Source organism: Falco biarmicus, chromosome 15 (assembly GCF_023638135.1).
Source record: "Falco biarmicus isolate bFalBia1 chromosome 15, bFalBia1.pri, whole genome shotgun sequence".
NCBI classification, from domain to species: domain Eukaryota; kingdom Metazoa; phylum Chordata; class Aves; order Falconiformes; family Falconidae; genus Falco; species Falco biarmicus.
In genome coordinates this window covers 16,812,934-16,831,399 of record NC_079302.1, presented here as the reverse complement: position 1 = coordinate 16,831,399, position 18,466 = coordinate 16,812,934, and the positions used below count along the sequence as shown (strand labels likewise).

The 18,466-nt window shown below is 40.2% G+C and overlaps 1 protein-coding gene across 1 annotated transcript; it reads left to right on the top strand.

Moving 5' to 3' along the window:
• The first annotated feature begins 1,724 nt into the window (after window positions 1-1,724).
• On the top strand, window positions 1,725-17,312 carry BRD7 (bromodomain containing 7). The gene is made up of 17 exons (XM_056360392.1): window positions 1,725-1,880; window positions 2,190-2,398; window positions 3,167-3,296; window positions 3,697-3,754; window positions 5,339-5,483; window positions 6,847-6,957; window positions 7,313-7,497; window positions 8,434-8,557; window positions 9,203-9,278; window positions 10,181-10,288; window positions 10,820-10,952; window positions 11,874-11,985; window positions 13,179-13,223; window positions 14,133-14,241; window positions 14,386-14,529; window positions 15,625-15,768; window positions 16,822-17,312. Exons 1-17 carry the CDS (start codon window positions 1,739-1,741, stop codon window positions 16,884-16,886), a joined length of 2,040 nt encoding a protein of 679 aa, XP_056216367.1. The 5' UTR covers window positions 1,725-1,738; the 3' UTR covers window positions 16,887-17,312.
• Window positions 17,313-18,466: the final 1,154 nt, after the last annotated feature.

Here is an 18,466-nt window from a genome sequence, read left to right as displayed (position 1 = left end):
TTTTTTTTTCATTCTATAAAACATGTCCTTTAAATATTTACTAGTCTTGTATTTTCTACATGTGGCCACATCCCAAGCAAAAGCCCTCTACCTCTCACTGAAGTATGCTTAAGAACATTCACTGCATATGTAATAAGAGTATTAAAGGAACCAGATGTGAATTAGAAAAACAACTGTGTCTATAATAGCTGAATTTCAAACTACTGGAGTAAGATCAAGCAGGAAAGTTGTGGTTTATTCCAGAGCACCACCCACACAATTCTCTGAGTAGGTTACCAAATGACAGTAAATCTAACCAGTAAAATGCAAAACAAAGCTGTCATTTCTGATTAAATTCCCAGTGACTGAATGGACAACAGATTTTCTCTAACTTCTCAAGCTTTCAAAATAAACCTTGTGTAGATGTACAGCCACACACATCGTAAATTGCTAATTAACAGCTATTACTTTCTTTGGCTAAAAAATATCACCTAGGATTCAATAAACTGGAGCAGTACGTAGAGGACTATTGTGTGGGAATAAAATTAAAGCTTCTCTTTTTGAAATAGACCCGATTTATCTTTGCACTCCAGACTTCAGAGAAGTGAAATTTAAAGACGCGTTACAGAATAGCTGTTAGCAGAAAACAATACCCACACAGCTACAGCAGCCCTTGTTGAAACAGCAAGGACTGCAGTTATGAGATACCAGTGAATTCACTACTAAGTTTTAAAGATGTATAATCAGTGTTATATTTAATTTTGAAAACCATTTGATTGCTTTGGGAAGTACTGCCAAGCAAATGTGTTGACTCCCACCATTTCTAGGAGGTCCTAATTTCTAAGTTATTTTTAACCTGTAAGGGACAATACACTTGTGTTTTCCTTAAATTTATAGCTTGAGTATAAAGGATTTTATTTCAAAAGCGGCTAGCAAGTTTAGGCACTCAGTCTGTAAGGCTGAGCCTGTCCCAGCCTGCACGGGACAACCATCGCTGCTTTCTGCCAGGGCACAGGAGAGACCCGTCCCTTCGATCGGTACAGACCTCAGCACTGCTCCGCAAAGCGTCTGCCCTTCCTCAGGCAGGTACGGCCTCTGCTCTTCTCGCTGGCACAAATCTGGGCAGAGGTTCCCAGACTCCGGGACTAGCGGGCCACTACTAGTGGCCGTTATCCCGCACCGAGGCTCTGCCACAAGCTGGAGCTCTGCATGGCCCCACCGGGCGGCAGCGGCCGGCTCACAGCCCCACGCCACGGCCTGGGAGCGGGCAGCGGGGAGCAGGCAGCCCTCGCGGGCCGCTTTACGTTGCGGGTCAGGCAACGTAAAGTGCTTCGTGAGGGGAGGGGGCGCCGCAGGCTGAGGGGACAGCGCGGCAGGCTGTGAGGGACAGCGCGGCAGGCTGAGGGGACAGCGCGGCAGGCTGAGGGGACAGCGCGGCAGGCTGTGAGGGACAGCGCGGCAGGCTGAGGGGACATCGAGGGAGGCTGAGGGGACAGCGCGGCAGGCTGAGGGGCAGCGCGGGAAGCCGTGAGGGGGCGGCGCGCGGCAGGCCGTGGGGACCGCGCAGACGCCACGCTGCCTGAGGCACGGGGCTGGGCGGACACTCGCCGCCTCGGGCCGAGCGGGGCCGGGCGCGGCGGAGCGAGCTGCTCACGGCAGCAGCCGCCCCGACCAAGCCAACCGACTGCCGCCCGCGGCCGGCTCTGCGCCTGCGCCGGCTGCAGCGCGGGCCGCCGTACCTCCGGGCCGCCAGGGGGCGATGGGCAGTCGTCATCTTCCCCGTCTTCTGGGGTGCGCGTCGGTGGGGCTGGTCTCCGCGACAACAGCGCGGCCTACGCCGGCGGCCGCCGCCATGGGGAAGAAGCACAAGAAGCACAAGTCGGACAAGCACCCCTACGAGGGTGGGTGGGTGGGCAGGAAGGCCCCACAGCGGGCCCGGGCCCAGGCGGTGTGAAGGCGGGGGGTGAGGCCGGGGCCGCGCAGGGCCGGCGGGCGCGGGGAGCGGCCTTCGTGCCGCCGGTGAGCCCGGGGCGGGGAGGCGGCGGGGTGAGGCCCGGCGGCCCCGCAGCTGTTCGCGGGGGAGGCAGGAGCCGCCGCAGGGTCTGGGAAGAAAATGAGATCTGGTGGAAGGCTTCTGAGGCAGGGTTACTCAGGCCGGGTACGAGAGTATGTTCTCTGCGGTACTCACGGGGCGTCTCTGCTCTTTTAAGAATATGTGGAAAAGCCGCTGAAGCTGGTGCTGAAAGTCGGAGGAAGTGAAGTCGCTGAACTGTCTACTGGCAATGCGGGGCTGGATTCCAGCCTGTATGATGACAAATCTGAACATGAAAAACACAAGGACAGAAAAAGGAAGAAGAGAAAGAAAGGAGAAAAACAAGTTCCTGGAGAAGAAAAGGAGAAAAGAAAGAGAAAAGTTAAGGTATGTATTCATGCTAGTGCATTTTAGGGAATTAAAAAAAAATATATATGCTTCAGCTTTCAAAAGATGAGGAGATACGACAATAACTTGTATCCTTAAATTGGAATACATTCTAACTCGCTGTATTAGTTTTGCTGATCCCTTTTCTCTACATACTTTTATTAGAAAAAGATGAGTAAATTAATCTGAAATTTCTTATCTTTCAAAAAAAATTGGCGAGTATAAGATCACAGAAAACTAAAAAGGCGGGGGGGATTCTGTGTCTAAATAAATCCATTTATATAAAACAGAATGAAGTCTTTACAAGTTCTTAATTAATACGAGGAAGAAAATGTATTTCCCTCTCAGAGTTTTTAATGTGATAAGTAATTATAGCACATGTATTTGGAGCATTATGTGTACATCTGTGTTTTTAATGTCCTGACTATTTCTTACTAGTTTTTTTAAAACCTTCAAAAATCATCTTAGGGGCTTTGCTGGAGACAATTCTCTGTGCAGAGAATACTGCAGGATTGTTCCTGTCATGCTATAAGTGGCTGTCACATTTTAAAAAAAAATAATTGTGATGCATTGCATGGTATAGCTGAGCTACTTTATTGTCCAGCAGATGGAGACAGTACATAAAGAATAGAGGGTTTGTGAAGACTTACAAACTGTTAGTTGTTTTTAAACTGTGTGAGGTTGTTTTCAAAAATTCATATGGCATTGTATGGTATTAATGCTGGTTTTTCAGATTCTCTCAGGTTTTTATAATAATCTTCTTTCTAGGAGGATAAAAAGAAACGAGATCGAGACCATGCAGACAGTGAGGGAGAACAGGAAATGAAATGTCAGACCCCCATCAGATTGGAGTTGCCACCAGAGAAACCATTGACAAGTACTTTATCAAAACAGGAAGGTACGAAAAAAAGTAAAAATTCTTTTGCTGATTGCAGTTTTCTTGAACTGACTCACATTTTATTGCTCTGTCGCAAGTGACTTGACATTTTTTTTGATATCTCTGTGTTTTTCCCCATCATACAAAAATGTTAAATTATTGGTACTGTATACTTCTTTTGCGGAATGGTATCTGGTACCTATGTCACAGTGTGCAGAATTTCAAGTAAGACCAGCGAGAAAAGTAGGTCGCCTATATATGTTTTTGTGGTTTGCCACTGTATTCTTTTAATTTGCAATGAATTCTCAAGTTGCATTGGTTTTGTTGATTTCTAATATCTTGGAAGTTTAGTACCTGTTGCAGTCAGTTCAGTGTCACAGCCTTTCTCCCCCCCCCCCCCCCCCACTTCTTTTTGGTCTAGAGGTGGAGCAGACCCCACTCCAGGAAGCCCTGAATCAGCTCATGAGACAGCTACAGAGGTAAATGTCTGTGCCTTCAGAGCTATGAAGTGAAAGTAACATACAGTAAGGGAAGAGGCATATAAAAACCTGAGCAAGGGTCTGATTGCTAACAGGGCTGTGTTAGGTATTTAAGTACTAGTTTAAGAGTGCATACTTACAACTCATTAGTTTTAGGCTTCATGTAAACACCTCCAGTTTGAAGAACTTTTAAAAAAACTAGCAGAAATAGGACAATTTTCCAATAATGTAATGCTTTCTTTTATGAACCTCTCTTCAGAGAGGCACAAGAGTTTGTAATGAACTTGCCAAAACTGCTTTTACGTTGACTTCTCCTATTTTTAGCATTATTTACTATAAAAAAGAAGTACACACTTGAAAACTTAAACCATGTTTTCTTACTGTGACATTAAGCAAATGTCTTGAGTAAAACAATCAGATTTGCTGAATTTGCAGTTCTTTCAAGTAGTCTGTGGTTTAAGATACTCTTTCTTGACTTTAAGAACATATGACTTCTACCAGAGTGATCAAAAGATCTTTCCCTTTACCTGTCTCACCAGATTAAGCTTGAAAACTTTGTTCCCGAGTTTCCTCTTAACCTGAAATTTTCAAGACCTTGGTGTCAGTTTCCAGAAACTAACAACCAGCTACCAAAAAGTGCCTGCTCTTGTTTTGGCTACCTTTCCATGCATACAGAAAGGAGCAGCCACTTCTGGTTTTGAATCCTGTTTCTCAGTTGGAAGCTATTTTACAAGTGTTCCACAGGCATTGTAGAATATCTTGCACGGTGTGCTTCTGCAGTATGCATGACAAAATGCTCTTCACTGTTCTGTAGCAACTTGGAGCAGAAATCTGTAAGTCATACGTAAGCCTCGGGAAGAAGGCCTGAAATGCCAGGGGTCTCACCAGTGTGTGTAGCGTCAGTGTGGGCGTAGGAGGCAAGCCTCATGCTGCAGGGTTCAGCGAAAAACGTGGCTCTGGAGGAGAGACGCTTGCCAGTTTATCAGCTAAGCCTGAGCCTAAAGAAATAATACCAACCAACTCCATTTGATTTTAGTGCTGTTAGAAGCACCCAGGAACATCAGAGTTCACCAAAAGTCTTATGAAATTTTAATCTAAAAAACTATTAACATTATGTAACCTGAAAATTAACAGTCATAAATACACATGTTCTATCACAGCTTTTAGCCCTAAGCTTTCCCTTCTGTTAATTTCAGAGTCAACGATGAATTACAAGTAGGCATTCTTACCTCACTTGTTCCCTTTATTTTTCAATTACTTAATTATAATATAAACGCATTTTTTGAACAGCCAAAAATCTAAAAAAAGGATGGCTTCTTTTTTAATCTTTTTGGGAACACAGGTACTTATCAAAATGTAAAACTAACTTCTAAAATATGTTTGTAGCACTTTTCTGGTATGTTGGTTTGTGTATGGGATCTTTTTAACATTCAGAAGTGAAAGATTACGCTGACACAAGCCATTTCTAGCTTTATGGTTTTGATTCCTTTTCAGCTTAGTCCTTTTCTTTCTATTTAATTCCAAGCTCAATATTTCTTTGTTATAAGTTGAAACATAAAAAACTGTCTTTTCATTTCTCAACAGAAAGGATCCAAGTTCTTTCTTTTCATTTCCTGTGACTGACTTTATTGCCCCTGGCTATTCCATGATCATTAAAAACCCAATGGATTTTAGTACCATGAAAGAGAAGATCAAGAACAACGGGTACCAGTCCATAGAAGAACTAAAGGTGATTCTGTAAATTTTATTTTGACTACAGAGACATATTACGCTCAGTTGACTTGAACTCTGGTATTTTATGAGAATATGAAGATGCTAAAAGAAGCAGTCCTTCTGCCTGACGAAACATTGATTTTTTTGTGAGCAGATAGGCTCTGGAAGTGAAAAAGAAAACACTTCTGGTTTGTAAACAGGCATCTCAGGAAGATATGAATAGTTTCAGGTTTTATGCAGGATTAAATAGAACCTGTCAGTTTGTCCTTCAGCATATCATTTTGGATCGTAAGAATGAAAATGTTAGCATTTCTGTCAGACAGCGCGCTTTTTTTTTTATGTATTGCTTCTCAAAGAAACAAGGGGTCTGATGAATTTATTTGCTTTGCGTGTCTGTTACTACATCGTTTGCCTTCTGTCACCTGTGTGCTAGCCAGGCTTATCTAGTCACGTAGGTCCACAACTAGTGAAGGCAAAAGGAACTCCGTCCTGTTGGCAGCAGCCACTTAACCCTGTGCTGTAGTGTGTCTTCTAGTGGATTCAAGGGCCAGTTTTAAAGCTTTTAACAGCTGAGCGTAGGCTTGTTCTGTTTTGTTTTATTCAGCAGAAATGTTTTCTAGTTCTTTACTGGGCTAGGTGAAGATGTGGGAAATGCAATTTGTGTGTAAGTAACAGTTGAACCTAGGCAGATGTTAGTCAATAGTATTGGTTGTATTTTATTGCACATTCTTCTTGAGAGCTCCAAAACTTAGGAAGACCAAATACTTCCCGTTGTTTCAGCTGTTTTAGGTTAGTTTTTCATTTCAACTTTTTGTCTTTGTAAATAGCTGAGAATGTGCAGAGCCTCAACAGGTAGATATGTTTTATCAGTGAGTATAGAAGTGAAGTTTCTAGGTCAGTCATTCAAGAAACAAACATCAAAGAAGCATACGTTTCTCTTCTTCATTGCAACTGAAACTTTGACGTATTTCTTATAATGATTTAACTTTGAATAGCAGCTTTTCTGTTTTTAAAGTTGGTTGTATTGGGTTTTTTATGTTGCTTTACTTTGTTTTTCTTTTGATGACTACTGATTGCTCAGAGAAGGAAGTGGGTAATTTTAGCTAAGAGAACTTCCATTAAAACCTTAAAAACTACAAACAATACTGAACATTAAGAATACTTTCAGGGTGTTTATTGGAGTGCTAGTTTTTAGACTTGAATCTAATTTACATACTTCGGTTTAAATTTTTAATTAGATTTCTTAAATTCATTAATTCAAAATGTTCTTTGAAGTTCTTCTTTCCTAAAGCTCAAGACACTGCATTTGCAGCAAGGGTTTTAATACAGTATGCTATAAAATCTTAACTTTTATTCCAATACTATTAATGTCTGCACAGGATAACTTCAAACTGATGTGTACTAATGCAATGATTTACAACAAACCAGACACAATTTACTACAAAGCTGCGAAAAAACTGCTGCACTCAGGGATGAAGATACTTAGTCAGGTAATAGAAAATACAAGCCAAAATATAAAAAAATATGCTGCTTCCTTTTTGATCCCCCTTTTAATTTTACTTTTCTTACAGGTATCTCATGAAAATTAATAAAAACTTGCCTAATATTTGTTAAATGCTTGCATATTAGAATTCAAATAGTATGTTGTTTTAAGGCTTATGCTTTTATGCTGCTACCAGATTGCTTACTGAAGAAATACTTGCATTTAATATTTCATTTTCTAAACTGCCCTTATACTTGCTAGTATAAGGAAGAAAGAATTGAAATAAAATCATCCTCTGTGGGTGGGTTACAAAAAGATTAATTGAAGTAGCAAATAAAAGGAATCTGGTGGGTGTTTTTTAGGAGAGGATTCAGAGCCTGAAACAAAGTATAGAATTCATGGCTGACCTGCAGAAGACAAGGAAGCAGAAGGACAAGACAGAACTACAGCCAACTGGGGAAGATGAAAATGGTCCTGGGAAAGACAAAGGAGAACCTGTGGATGGTGACACCAAAGCATTCAAAACACCTAGCAAGGAACACAAAAAGTGAAGTATTATCTCAGTAACAATTCTAGGATAAACCCTTTAATGCTACTGAAACAAGATGACTTTTAGGGACCAGTGAATGTGGGTTTCTTTCTTTCTGGTACTGCATATACAATAGGACTTCATCTTAGGGGGGCAATATTTATATAGTTGTCCTCATATCCCAAAAATAACTGAAGGTTAGAGTCTTTTATGATACCATCTTTTCTTTTTTAATGTAGGGACCCCTGTACTGCTCATCAACTGCATTCATTCAATTATTTTCTATTTTAGTGTCTGTTTCACAGAAGTAGTGTTGTTTTGGAGAAAGCTTGCAAACATGACATTTGAAATATTTTAGTGCAAATAACTATATAGCCGATTTCAAGCTTGCCTTACATATATATATATATATATATAAATAGTATTTGAAACAGGTAAATGCAGAATTACAGAACATTTACTTCCTGAAATATCTTTTAATATCTAGAGATACCCCTTTCAGTGTTTGGAAATACTAGCGCCTTTTTTTTTGTAAAATTAATTAGATACTCTTTATTTTCACAGATTTGAAAATACAGATAATAAAATTCAGAGTATCTAATTAATTTTATAAAAAAATAACCTTGTTGGTTTTGTGGGAGTGATGACAAAATCTGGCAACATGCTAAACTAGGACATCAGTATGGCTGGAGTAAGCTAAACACAGACACCTTTACAGTTACTAACGTAAAAAAGCATTTGCTGATAACAAATCTTTGTTGCGTATTTTTTCCAGCTGTGTTAAATAGTCATATTGAATGGCTTGCTTTTGTTGTTGTTAGTTGTTTCATCTACAAAAACAGTTTGCGTAGTTGGCAAAAACATTCCTTCACTGTATTCTTTCATGATATTTAGCCAATTGGTATCTGTTTAACAGTTATGCTAGTTACTAAGTTATTTGGGTTTTATTCACAGGAAGGACAAAGATCTACTTGAAGACAAATTACGAAACAATAGCTTGGAAAGGGAACAAGAGCAAATTGATCGTATTGTTAGAGAATCTGGAGGAAAGTTAACAAGACGACTTCCAAACAGCCAGGTAAATCTTGGTGTATTTGGTAACTCCTTTCACTTTTTCATAAACCAGACTTTTAGCATCTTATGTCAGTTGAAATCAGGGTATGCTTTTACTACAGTTTACGCCATTTTACATGTGACTGATCATCTGTGTAATATTGTAATGTTAAAAAAAATGCATCTCAGTTGAATGCATGCTGAATTGCATCAGCAGAGCAGGTTCAGCTTCAGTTTTCAGAAATTTTAGATAAAGTAGTAGAGAAGGATGAATAGTAGGAACCTCAAGAAAATACCTCTCAAAACTGACCTGCAAAAAACCCTGTAGTTCTGAAACAGCCACGTATCTGAACAAAGGTTATTAATTTTACAGGAGAAGGAACCCAGTTTGGTAATACTGTGCCCCTTTAATTTTCTATATGAATTACACATTTTATCTCTTAGCATCTGCAGAAATGTTAATATTTATCATAATTTCTTAATTCCTTGTGCCTATACCAATAATGAAGTTACCTAGTGAAAACAAAAAGTTAGAGCAGGACTTACTTCTGACTGATGTTCCCAAATTCCTTTTCGGTTCCTACAGATAGTTCCGTTAGATGTTTTTATTAGTTTAAGGACCATGAATTTCAACTAATACATACCTTTAAATAGTCTGATCTTATTTCAGTGTGAATTTGAAAGAAGAAAACCAGATGGTACAACAACTCTGGGCCTTCTTAATCCAGTTGACCTTACTGCGGGAGGTAAGTTGGCATGGTTCAGGTAACAAGCCACTTCCACCTTCCTGCTCTGCTGCTTTTTTGCTGGGGCAGACAGCGAATGCTGCTTTGCAGTCTGATAAAGATCTGGATTTAAAAAGCTGCAGCTGAGGGAGCACGTAGATGGAGACTAATTGTGGCTGTTAGGAGCAGCTGGACAGAGCCCTCCACTGGCTGTTGCTTCTCCTTTTTGTGTCAGCTGTCTGTAGGAGCTGCAAGAGAAAGCGTTTGCCATTGGAGGAGAGACTACCTGCCATATGCTTGGGCACATTTAATTCCTGGGCTCCCCTTAAGTCTGGTCCGTGTACCGACTACAGTGTTTGCTGACCCAAAAAGTCACAGATGTTCCAGAGCTGGCCACTGGGAACTGTCTGTTTCCCAAATCATTTCATCATGTCACTGCCACCACCTAAAAGAGTGCATGTGCTTGACATTTTTAACTGCCAGCTCATTACAGAGCTGAACAGACTAGGTACAGAATAGACAGAAACTAAGCTGAAAAGTTGACTTTTTCCTTTCCCCTCTTTGTGCAGTAGGAAACATCAGCGAGAATATATAGTGTGGTCTTTCATGTGAAGAATCAGATGCTCTTTAATGATAGAGCCTCTATTATAGGAGGACATGAAGGAGGAAGAACGATAGCGAAAACTTAACATTTGGGTTAAATGTTCTATACTTAAACTAGGATTACCACTTACTTGGTCTGGATTCACGTTTAAGACTACAGCCTTTAATATAAAGCATTTGGAGAGGAAAACATACTTTTGAGAGTTGTATCCTGTTTATTCTGAAGTTTCTGGCTACGAGTATTAAATGCATTTGCACATCTTCCTATGTCACTTAACTATGCCTTCATTATTCCTTTATTTTGATATATCCTGTTGTAGAACCAGGTTACTGCCCTGTAAAGCTGGGCATGACAGCAGGAAGGCTTCAGTCAGGAGTTAATACGTTACAAGGGTTCAAAGAAGATAAAAGAAACAAGGTTACTCCAGGTAGGTGCTGTTTCTTTTTTTTTTCTTTTTTTAAGTATAAATCTTCCTCCTTATATAAACAGAATATGTTGATCTCATTACTAGTGTACAAATAGTTTGGAACAAAGTTGTTTTTTTAATGATAAAGCACATCATTGCATGTGTCTGCAACACAACAGCACAGTCACAAAGTCTAGCTTAATTTACACATACAAAAGGGGGGGTGTATTTAATAAAATGTTCATCTATATTGAGAAGAGGAGCTATGTCACATAGAATAAAGGGTTTTCCTGGCTTTGAAGGAGCATAGTGGGGAGCCTGAGTACCTGTTACCAGCACCAGACTGGATTTTTGTATTGTGTTAAGGCATACAGTGTTGTTAATAAAACATTTGTACATGTTAGTGTGTGAACAGATGGTACTCTGTGAAAGTTTCTTTTCACCATAAGAAATATGTTCCTAGAAGTCTTTTTGGAGATTGTTCTACAACCCCTTCTCATTTTCATCTGATACATGCATATCAGAGGTAATAATACTGTTATTATTCATCAGTGACATACTTGAATTACGGACCCTATAGTTCCTATGCTCCAACATACGATTCTACATTTGCCAACATAAGCAAAGAAGATTCTGACTTAATCTATTCAACATATGGGGAAGATTCTAATCACGGCTCTTTCAGGTAATCAAACAACTAAGATGCATACTACTGCTTTCACGTACAGAAGCAGTTACGTGCAACGCTCTGCAGTGTAGCCTCTGTCTTTGCTGTTGAACGGTATCACTGCTGTCCTAGCCTACTGGGGCTTGTTTGTTTTTTGTTTAAGAAACAAAGTAATAAGAGAATTTGCCCACAAAGTGAGGTTAGCCAAGACTGAAGGATTTTGATGCTACTGACACATAGGACCACATACTCGTAACATTTAAGTATACTTATGACTAACTCTGAAGGCTAAGTGTTCAAAGCCAGAAAAAAGCTGAGTGGTCCAAATGCTTATACAAACCAGATTTTTCTAATGTTAATGAACTTAAAGATGCGTCTCGCTCAAGGCGATACTTGTGTCAAATGCTGACCAAAGCACCATGGTCACAGTGGGAGGGCTGAGGCCAGAGGTAGCGATTCCCAGTTTCATTCTTAAATAGCGTGTATAACTGTTTGATTTTCATACTGTTGACTACGGTAAAAATAATTAACTTTTATTGTTACATGGTTCATAAATTGTAATTTAACTTCCATTGTAAAAACTTCTGAGACAAAAAAAGGACTTTAACTCTTACATCTCAGAATACACAGTGGTATAAGTTTGTATGAGATGTGGGAATATTTAAGCACATTGCAAACATTAAGTGCCTGTGTGAGCTTGCTTCCAGTTTGATGCAGCCGCCTGAGGCAGTATACTTCCAGTTTTTCAGTTTCTGTTAGGGATCTGAATGGCTTCCTCAGCTACAAAAGGCACAGATAGTTAAAGCAAGCCATTGAAATCAAATTCTGTGCTACCTTTTGTGTTTCTATGCTGTACGTACTAGTTTGACTACATGTAACGTTTTTCTGTTGAAGGTTTGGTATGAAAGTAGTTACTTTAACTATCTTTTGATCTTTTAGTATTCATGAATTTTTGATGAAATCACAAGATTATCCTTTCTTAATGGCTGATAGTTTGCTTGATGTTCTAACTAAAGGAGGACATTCTAGAGCTCTCAGAGAACTAGAAACGGTAAGAGTGGATTTGTGTCCTGTCTGGTCTTTGGTCTTAGCACACAATCTATAAAGCTAGAGAAAGGTGGTGCTGATCCAATTGCTGGGCTCCCTTTTAACTGCTAAGATTGGAATTGAAGGCTATCTTTGTCTCCAGTGGATGGATTTTTTGGAAAAGAATTATTCTGACTCGTTACTTGGTGAAACATGAAAATTAACAAGTACTCTAGACAGAGACAGTCACATATTCTTTCTCTGTCTACTCTCCCACTTCCATTAGCACTAGCTTCTGTTCTGTTCAGTAAGAAAATACCAATAAGCAGTTGTTTAGAAATGAGGTGATCACGGACAGGCTTTCTTGTTTCCGTGAAGTGTCTATCATGTTCCTAGCCGTCACCATTTAGTTCAGGAGAGTTAGTAACTAGTTTTGCCCTTTACTCAGTGCAGTGCTTTTAAACACAGATATATGCTACGTAAAAATACTGAACAGCTACTTTTCAAATTCTTAGGAGATTTCAGTGGCTGTGTTTGCCAGACACAACTGGAATCAGAGGGGCTGATTGGATGACTTTACCTTAACTGTCAATTCAAGAATTAGTAGAGAATCTCCACGAGACGGTTCGTGCTAACTGGAAGTCTTGCTTTGAGTTTCACATCAGTGTAAACTATTGAAATAAATAGATCACAGCCTCTTAGGAGTGGGTCAAGTATTAGCTAGATTAATACTATAAAAAGTTCATGGATCAAAGATCAGCCTTTAGCCCCAGTTCAGACCTTTGCTTAGCGTTAGAAGTTCAGCTCTTTTCTGGTACCCAGTAGTGACACTGACTTACAGGGTTCAATCGCTACTGTTGTAAGTGTTAAGAGAAACACAGTGATGTATAGGAACAGAATACAATTCAGCCTCTAATAATCATCCTTCCTTTTCTTTCTGCCCCCCAGTAAATAAACTCTGGTGTAACATCACAGGGGAAAAGCATGTGGGCTTCACAAAGAGCAATAAAATGTATGCTGTAAAAATGTCTTTTAGTAAACATTAATATCTGCAGAAAGCCCTCAAAAAATATCTGCTCTGTAACTTGGTTTACAGAGGAATCTTGTTATGACATTGTATATTTATCTTGCTGTGAAAATACTGTGTTTTGTAAGCTTTTACATTGAACTTAAAAGATTAATTTTAATGCCTTCTTTAAAAATCCTTTTTCTGTTCAGCCGCTGGAGGAGGCTGAAGGCCCACGTGAGAGAAGCGATGCAATGGTAAAATTTTTCTGTCAGATAACTATTCTAACCAACCTGTCTAACCGCACAGTTACAAACTGCTTACACCTGCAAGGCCGGTGCAGCTACATCGAGCCTTTGGCAAGCTGCAAATGCACAGTGTGTCACTTGTGAAAATGGCATGCTGTTTTGTAGGCATTTTTCTTTGCAGAGTAAGAATCTCACAAAAGTTTAAAAAGTTAAGACTTAAATGAGACTGTATGGCAAGAGAACTGGAAGAATTTTGTTTGTGATTGTTTAACCATGTGTTAGATCTTCTGGTTGACAGCTATGATTGTTTTATTCCTATCTTGCTCTGATTCAGTTTAACGTGAACCTGTGATGAGTGTGAAACACCACACAATACAGTTATCTTTGAGAAGTCTTCTCAAATACCTTGTGCCCCTATAGGCATACAATATATCTCTAAAATCATTCCACCCAAACTTTGCTCAATTAGAAAGAGCGTAGGGGTAGCAGCATAGGAGAGGGCTGCTCTCCTGAAGCCTTCATCTGCGGCCACTTCCCAGGTTCGTTTCGAATTTTGGCCTCAGATGGCAGATAACCTCTGCTTTAGGTGAGCTCAAGGAATTATGTTTCGGATAATCGTTTTTTTAATTAGGATGCTAGTCCTGAGTTACCGTACCATTTGTGCGTGCCGTCAGTGGTTGTGGCAGATGCCATTTTCTGTTTGAGTGTGAAACAGGATAGTAAGCTGAGTAACCACAGAACAGTAGAAGTTTCACAGGGTAGCTTTTGGGCTTTCCCTTTAAGTTCACAGATAATCCTAACTAACTTTATGCTCTAATTTTCCCCAAACAATTTTGTTGTTTCAAGGCTGACCCAAATATTACCGAAACTGTTACTCACTGCTGTTTTTTCATATTTATTTTTGTTTGGTTTTTTTAGATTATGGAAATTGATGTTGCTGCCAGGTTGGACTCTGCCAATGACAGACTTACAGCACTGAAAGCAGTTACAAACTTTGGCATGCCTATAGAAGAGTTTGATTCTGAGGGTGAGTTTTTCTTGGTACTTGCACTTCTACCGCTGAAATTTTTTCAGTTTCTCATCCCTTTGCATAGGCAGCCTTACCATGTTTTATATAATAACGTAAGTAAACATACTTACTCATTAGGACTTTCTTTTCCTCATTAAACAGAGGCTGAAATCTTCCAGAGGAAACTTGATGAAACAACAAAGCTACTGAGAGAACTCCAGGATGCTCAAAATGAACGACTAAGTACAAAACCACCTCCTAATATGATTTGTCTTCTGGGTCCATCTTACAGAGAGATGCACTTGGGTAAACACGCTTTTTCTAATTGTTCTCGCAGAACTGACCAAGTCCCAGCTTGTATCAACTCCAAGATCGACAAAAGTTTAACAGTTATAGTGCAGAATACATGCCCTGTTAGGCTAGAAGATTAATTTAATTTTTCTTGTATGTAAAGCCAGATGAAAGTCTTGAACACTGATTACAAGCATTTCTTCTTTATTAGTAAACTTCCCTAGAACTGAGTAGGAGCTTTCTGCTCATGATTTTTTATTAAAAATGCCACAATTTTTACAGTCTTTGAACAGGGGTTGTTAAAGCATTACCAAGTTCTTACTGTAAGGCTAGCTGTAGTCTGGGTTTGGTCTAGTTATCTGTTTGTTTTATTATACCAATTAATACCAGCCATACATTCTTTAGTTATTTGAGCGGAGTTTCTTGTCCCACAGGTGAGCTGCACAGCCTGTGCCAAGGGCAGCCTGCTAAGGTGGGACTGTGCAGGGGGTGCCAGTGCCGCAAGTAGAACCAACTTGCGCAGTGTCCACTACAGCAGACGTGGTCTGAAATAGCCACCTCGATATGATACGATAAATTCCCCGTTACTGGAGAAATATTACCAATATTACCAAGTTGCTATTATACAAGTCTGAACCAGATCAAATATTACCTTCCTTCAAAAGTTTTAAGTACTTAGAGCCTTTTTCTAGAGGGGAAGACCACATTTGTAGCAACAGGAACGGCCTCTCCTCTCTAGTTTCTGTACAAAAGTAAATGTGAATCCTGAAAGCCAAACACAACTGCTGCGTGGGAGCCGCCAGATCTCTCCCAGCCGCCGCGTTGTGCCACCCAAGTGTCACGAGCTTGCTCCGTAACTGTCGGTGTTTCCTGATGGCAGCAAGCCTTGGTCAGCAGCTGTTTCACTCCTCCTGTGCTCCTTAACAGTCGCTTTTATAGTTCCCAGTGTGTCTTGCACGATTGCACACGGCAAAACAAAACTCTTCTGTGGCAGAAACATGAACATAGTTCCATTTGCACTTCAGTTAGACTGTTCGCAGGGCCAAGGGCTCGTTTCAGCGATGTTGTGTCTCTATATGGCATATAAATACATCCACTTATCTTTTCTAGCGGAGAGAGTAACCAATAACTTGAAAGAACTTGCACAACAAGTGACTCCAGGCGATATTGTCAGTACCTATGGAATCCGGAAAGCGATGGGAATTTCAGTTCCTTTACCTGATTCAGAAGACAGCTGGGTAGATTTGACAGAGGGTGAGTATACAAAAATGCTTTGTAGCGTCTGTCCAACTGAAACAAAACCACATGTGCAAATCATTAGACTGGCTTGTGGTAGAACTTGCAGTAACTTAGTTCCAACTTTCAGTTCTTCTCCCCCTTTCTAAATTCAGTTTCAAATGGAAGGTTGCTTTGTTTGGTCTCAGTCCAAAATTAATCTTTTGGATATGTGAAACTTTGGTTAAACTACATAAAGTTATTATTTTACTGTTCATCTTAGAGCACGGCCAGATTTTAAAGCCTGGCAATCCGTTCCATTTTAGTTTTTCCATTTAGCATGAAGTTACAAGAGAAGAGTTAAAGTTCCTCGCTTGCCAAAGGATTTTTTTTACCATTCATCTTACAGCACTGCCACATTTTAAAGCCTGGCAATCTGTTCCGTTTTAGTTTTTTCCATTTAGTGTGAAGTTACAAGAGAAGAGTTAAAATTCCTCACTTGCTAAACAAGGGCGTCATGCTTCCTTCTTCTCCAGGCTTTGGCTGTGCACTCCTCTTGCTTAGTTTGGCCAGCTGTAGCGCTTTGTAAGTTGACAGCATCAGTTCAACTCAACGCATCCAGCCAAAAGTAACTACTGGTTTTGCTGGATGAAGGAGTCAGGTCAGTGGAAAAATGTCTTAAGTGCCAGAGCCCGATCTCCCCCTTGTGGCACATAAACTGTAAAAGCAACCCCCAGGTTGTGTTCGTCCCGTTTTTAAGGCAGGTAAGACTTCTGTAACTCACACAAGTTTACTCAATCTGTCGTTTATAAAAAGTTGCAGTTGAGTTATTTAATGGAAAGGGCAGGATTACTTAAGGAACTTAAGTTTCCAAGGAAACTGCTCAAGAAACTTCAACTTTGAAATTATTGAGCGCTTTCTTCTTCATACTGCCGCACAAGAGAACCAAATTTTTTTCTTGGGCTGCATTAGAATGTTCAGGACTATCTGCACAAATAGCAAATCATGGTAGGAGTACTGTATTGTATGTGCATTTCTGTAATTTACAAGGTGTGTATGCTGATTGAGCTGGTATCTGTTGTAAACTTTCAGACTTTCAAGAACCTAAAAAGACTGTCGCCATCCCTGAGAGCGAGTGCGGTCCAGTCACAGTCTGAAGCTTCGGTTAAGTTTACAGCTGTTTGTTTGATTCTATTTAAGAACCAGATAAACTTCCTTAAGGCGCATTCACTGAACATGTGTATATTGTGTGTTAAACTACTTTTGTTTATTAAAATTTGAAACGGAATGGTTTATATCAGAGTAACTTCTGCTACATCAATGCACTAAATTATTCTTTTTCCACTCCTTATTCTTTTAAAGCACCTCTGCATTTGAGTTTTCCTAGATTGTTTAGTGTCTGAAAAAGTCAAAGCGTAAGTGAAAATGTGCCTATATATGGTGCAGGGACTCAACCAGAAATTTCTAAAAGCAGCGTACAGACTCTTTATCTGAATCAGGTGGGGGCAAAAATTGTTAGTATCTAAACGTTACTGTGCAGCTGTTACAATTAGGAGGATGAGAAATAAACTTTTTAAATAAAACTGGTGTAGCCTGATGAATTAACAGAAGATCAGCTTTGGGAGACTTCGAATGTGGGTGAATCTCCTCTTAGAGAAACAAGCCCATCTGCTCATGGTGTTCTAAAACTCAAGGGCAAGCTCAGAAATGTGTCATGACAATAAGGTGAGACTTACAAACCCCCTTGCTGCCAGTAAGTAAAAATACCACGTGAATACGCTATAGTTAGCCCCGAGGCACTCACTGTAGACAGTTCTCACTACTTGGAGGTATTACTAAGCACTGTCTGGAGAATTATTTTAGGCTTGCTTATCAGGAAGGAGAGCATATTTAGAAAATCAGTGTTAAAAGTCAATTCCCTACTCACCAAGACAGCAGACAGAGAATCCAGCTTTTGGGCACAGGAGAGCTGAAGCACCTTTGCAGCATTAGATACAGAGCCAGGGCCTCTGCCACAGGCATCCCGGGGGAGCTCTGCGTGTCGCGCCTTTTTACCCCCCGGCTCCAGTATAACCTTGGAGGCGCGCAGGAGTGACCTGCAGTGTTTTGGTTCCACCTGATCAGCCATTGCTAATGTGTGCGGGGGCACGGCCTTGAACTCAGAGGGAGCTCAAAGGCAAGGCATAATTCAAAGTTCCATTCTCTGCCCCCCCGTCTCATGGCCAACATCATCCTTGCGCTCCCCTTCCTCCTCTCTAAAAATGGCTACAGAAGTGTTTAATGGTTTTTAAATTTCCACAATTCTTAAAATTCATTCCAAAAAGGTTGAACCTTTTAACCTGCGTTTTTCTCCAGTAGTTTCAGTCTTCCCATAATGGTAAGTCACCACTAGGATTTTTTCCACAGTTCTAGGTAACTGCAGATGAAATACTACTCCAGGGAATTAATTTTTTCATTAATATTTAAGTCATTTTCATGCCCCAGGAGAAGACGAGATGCACAACTGCGCCATGCCAAACCATTACTGGTTTGCTCTGTAGCATCTCATTTCCCATCACTTACCTTTCAGACGGCACAGCAGAAGCCACAGTTGGCAGAAAACCGAGTATTGAAATTACTTGTTAGCTGTTGAATGCCAGTTTCACTTTACATATTTTCTACCTACACCTCTTTTTTAAAAAAAATATATCAAGTTTACTGGTAAAACCAATCTCGTTAATTCTAGAGGGGTATAAAA

Excerpts from the sequence above, each read along its gene's own strand:
- BRD7 (XM_056360392.1), top strand. The coding sequence starts at position 1,739 with ATGGGCAGTCGTCATCTTCCCCGTCTTCTGGGGTGCGCGTCGGTGGGG. Across the intron at positions 7,498-8,433 it reads CCTAGCAAGGAACACAAAAA|GAAGGACAAAGATCTACTTG; the intron begins GTGAAGTATTAT and ends TTTTATTCACAG. Across the intron at positions 10,289-10,819 it reads AAGAAACAAGGTTACTCCAG|TGACATACTTGAATTACGGA; the intron begins GTAGGTGCTGTT and ends ATTATTCATCAG.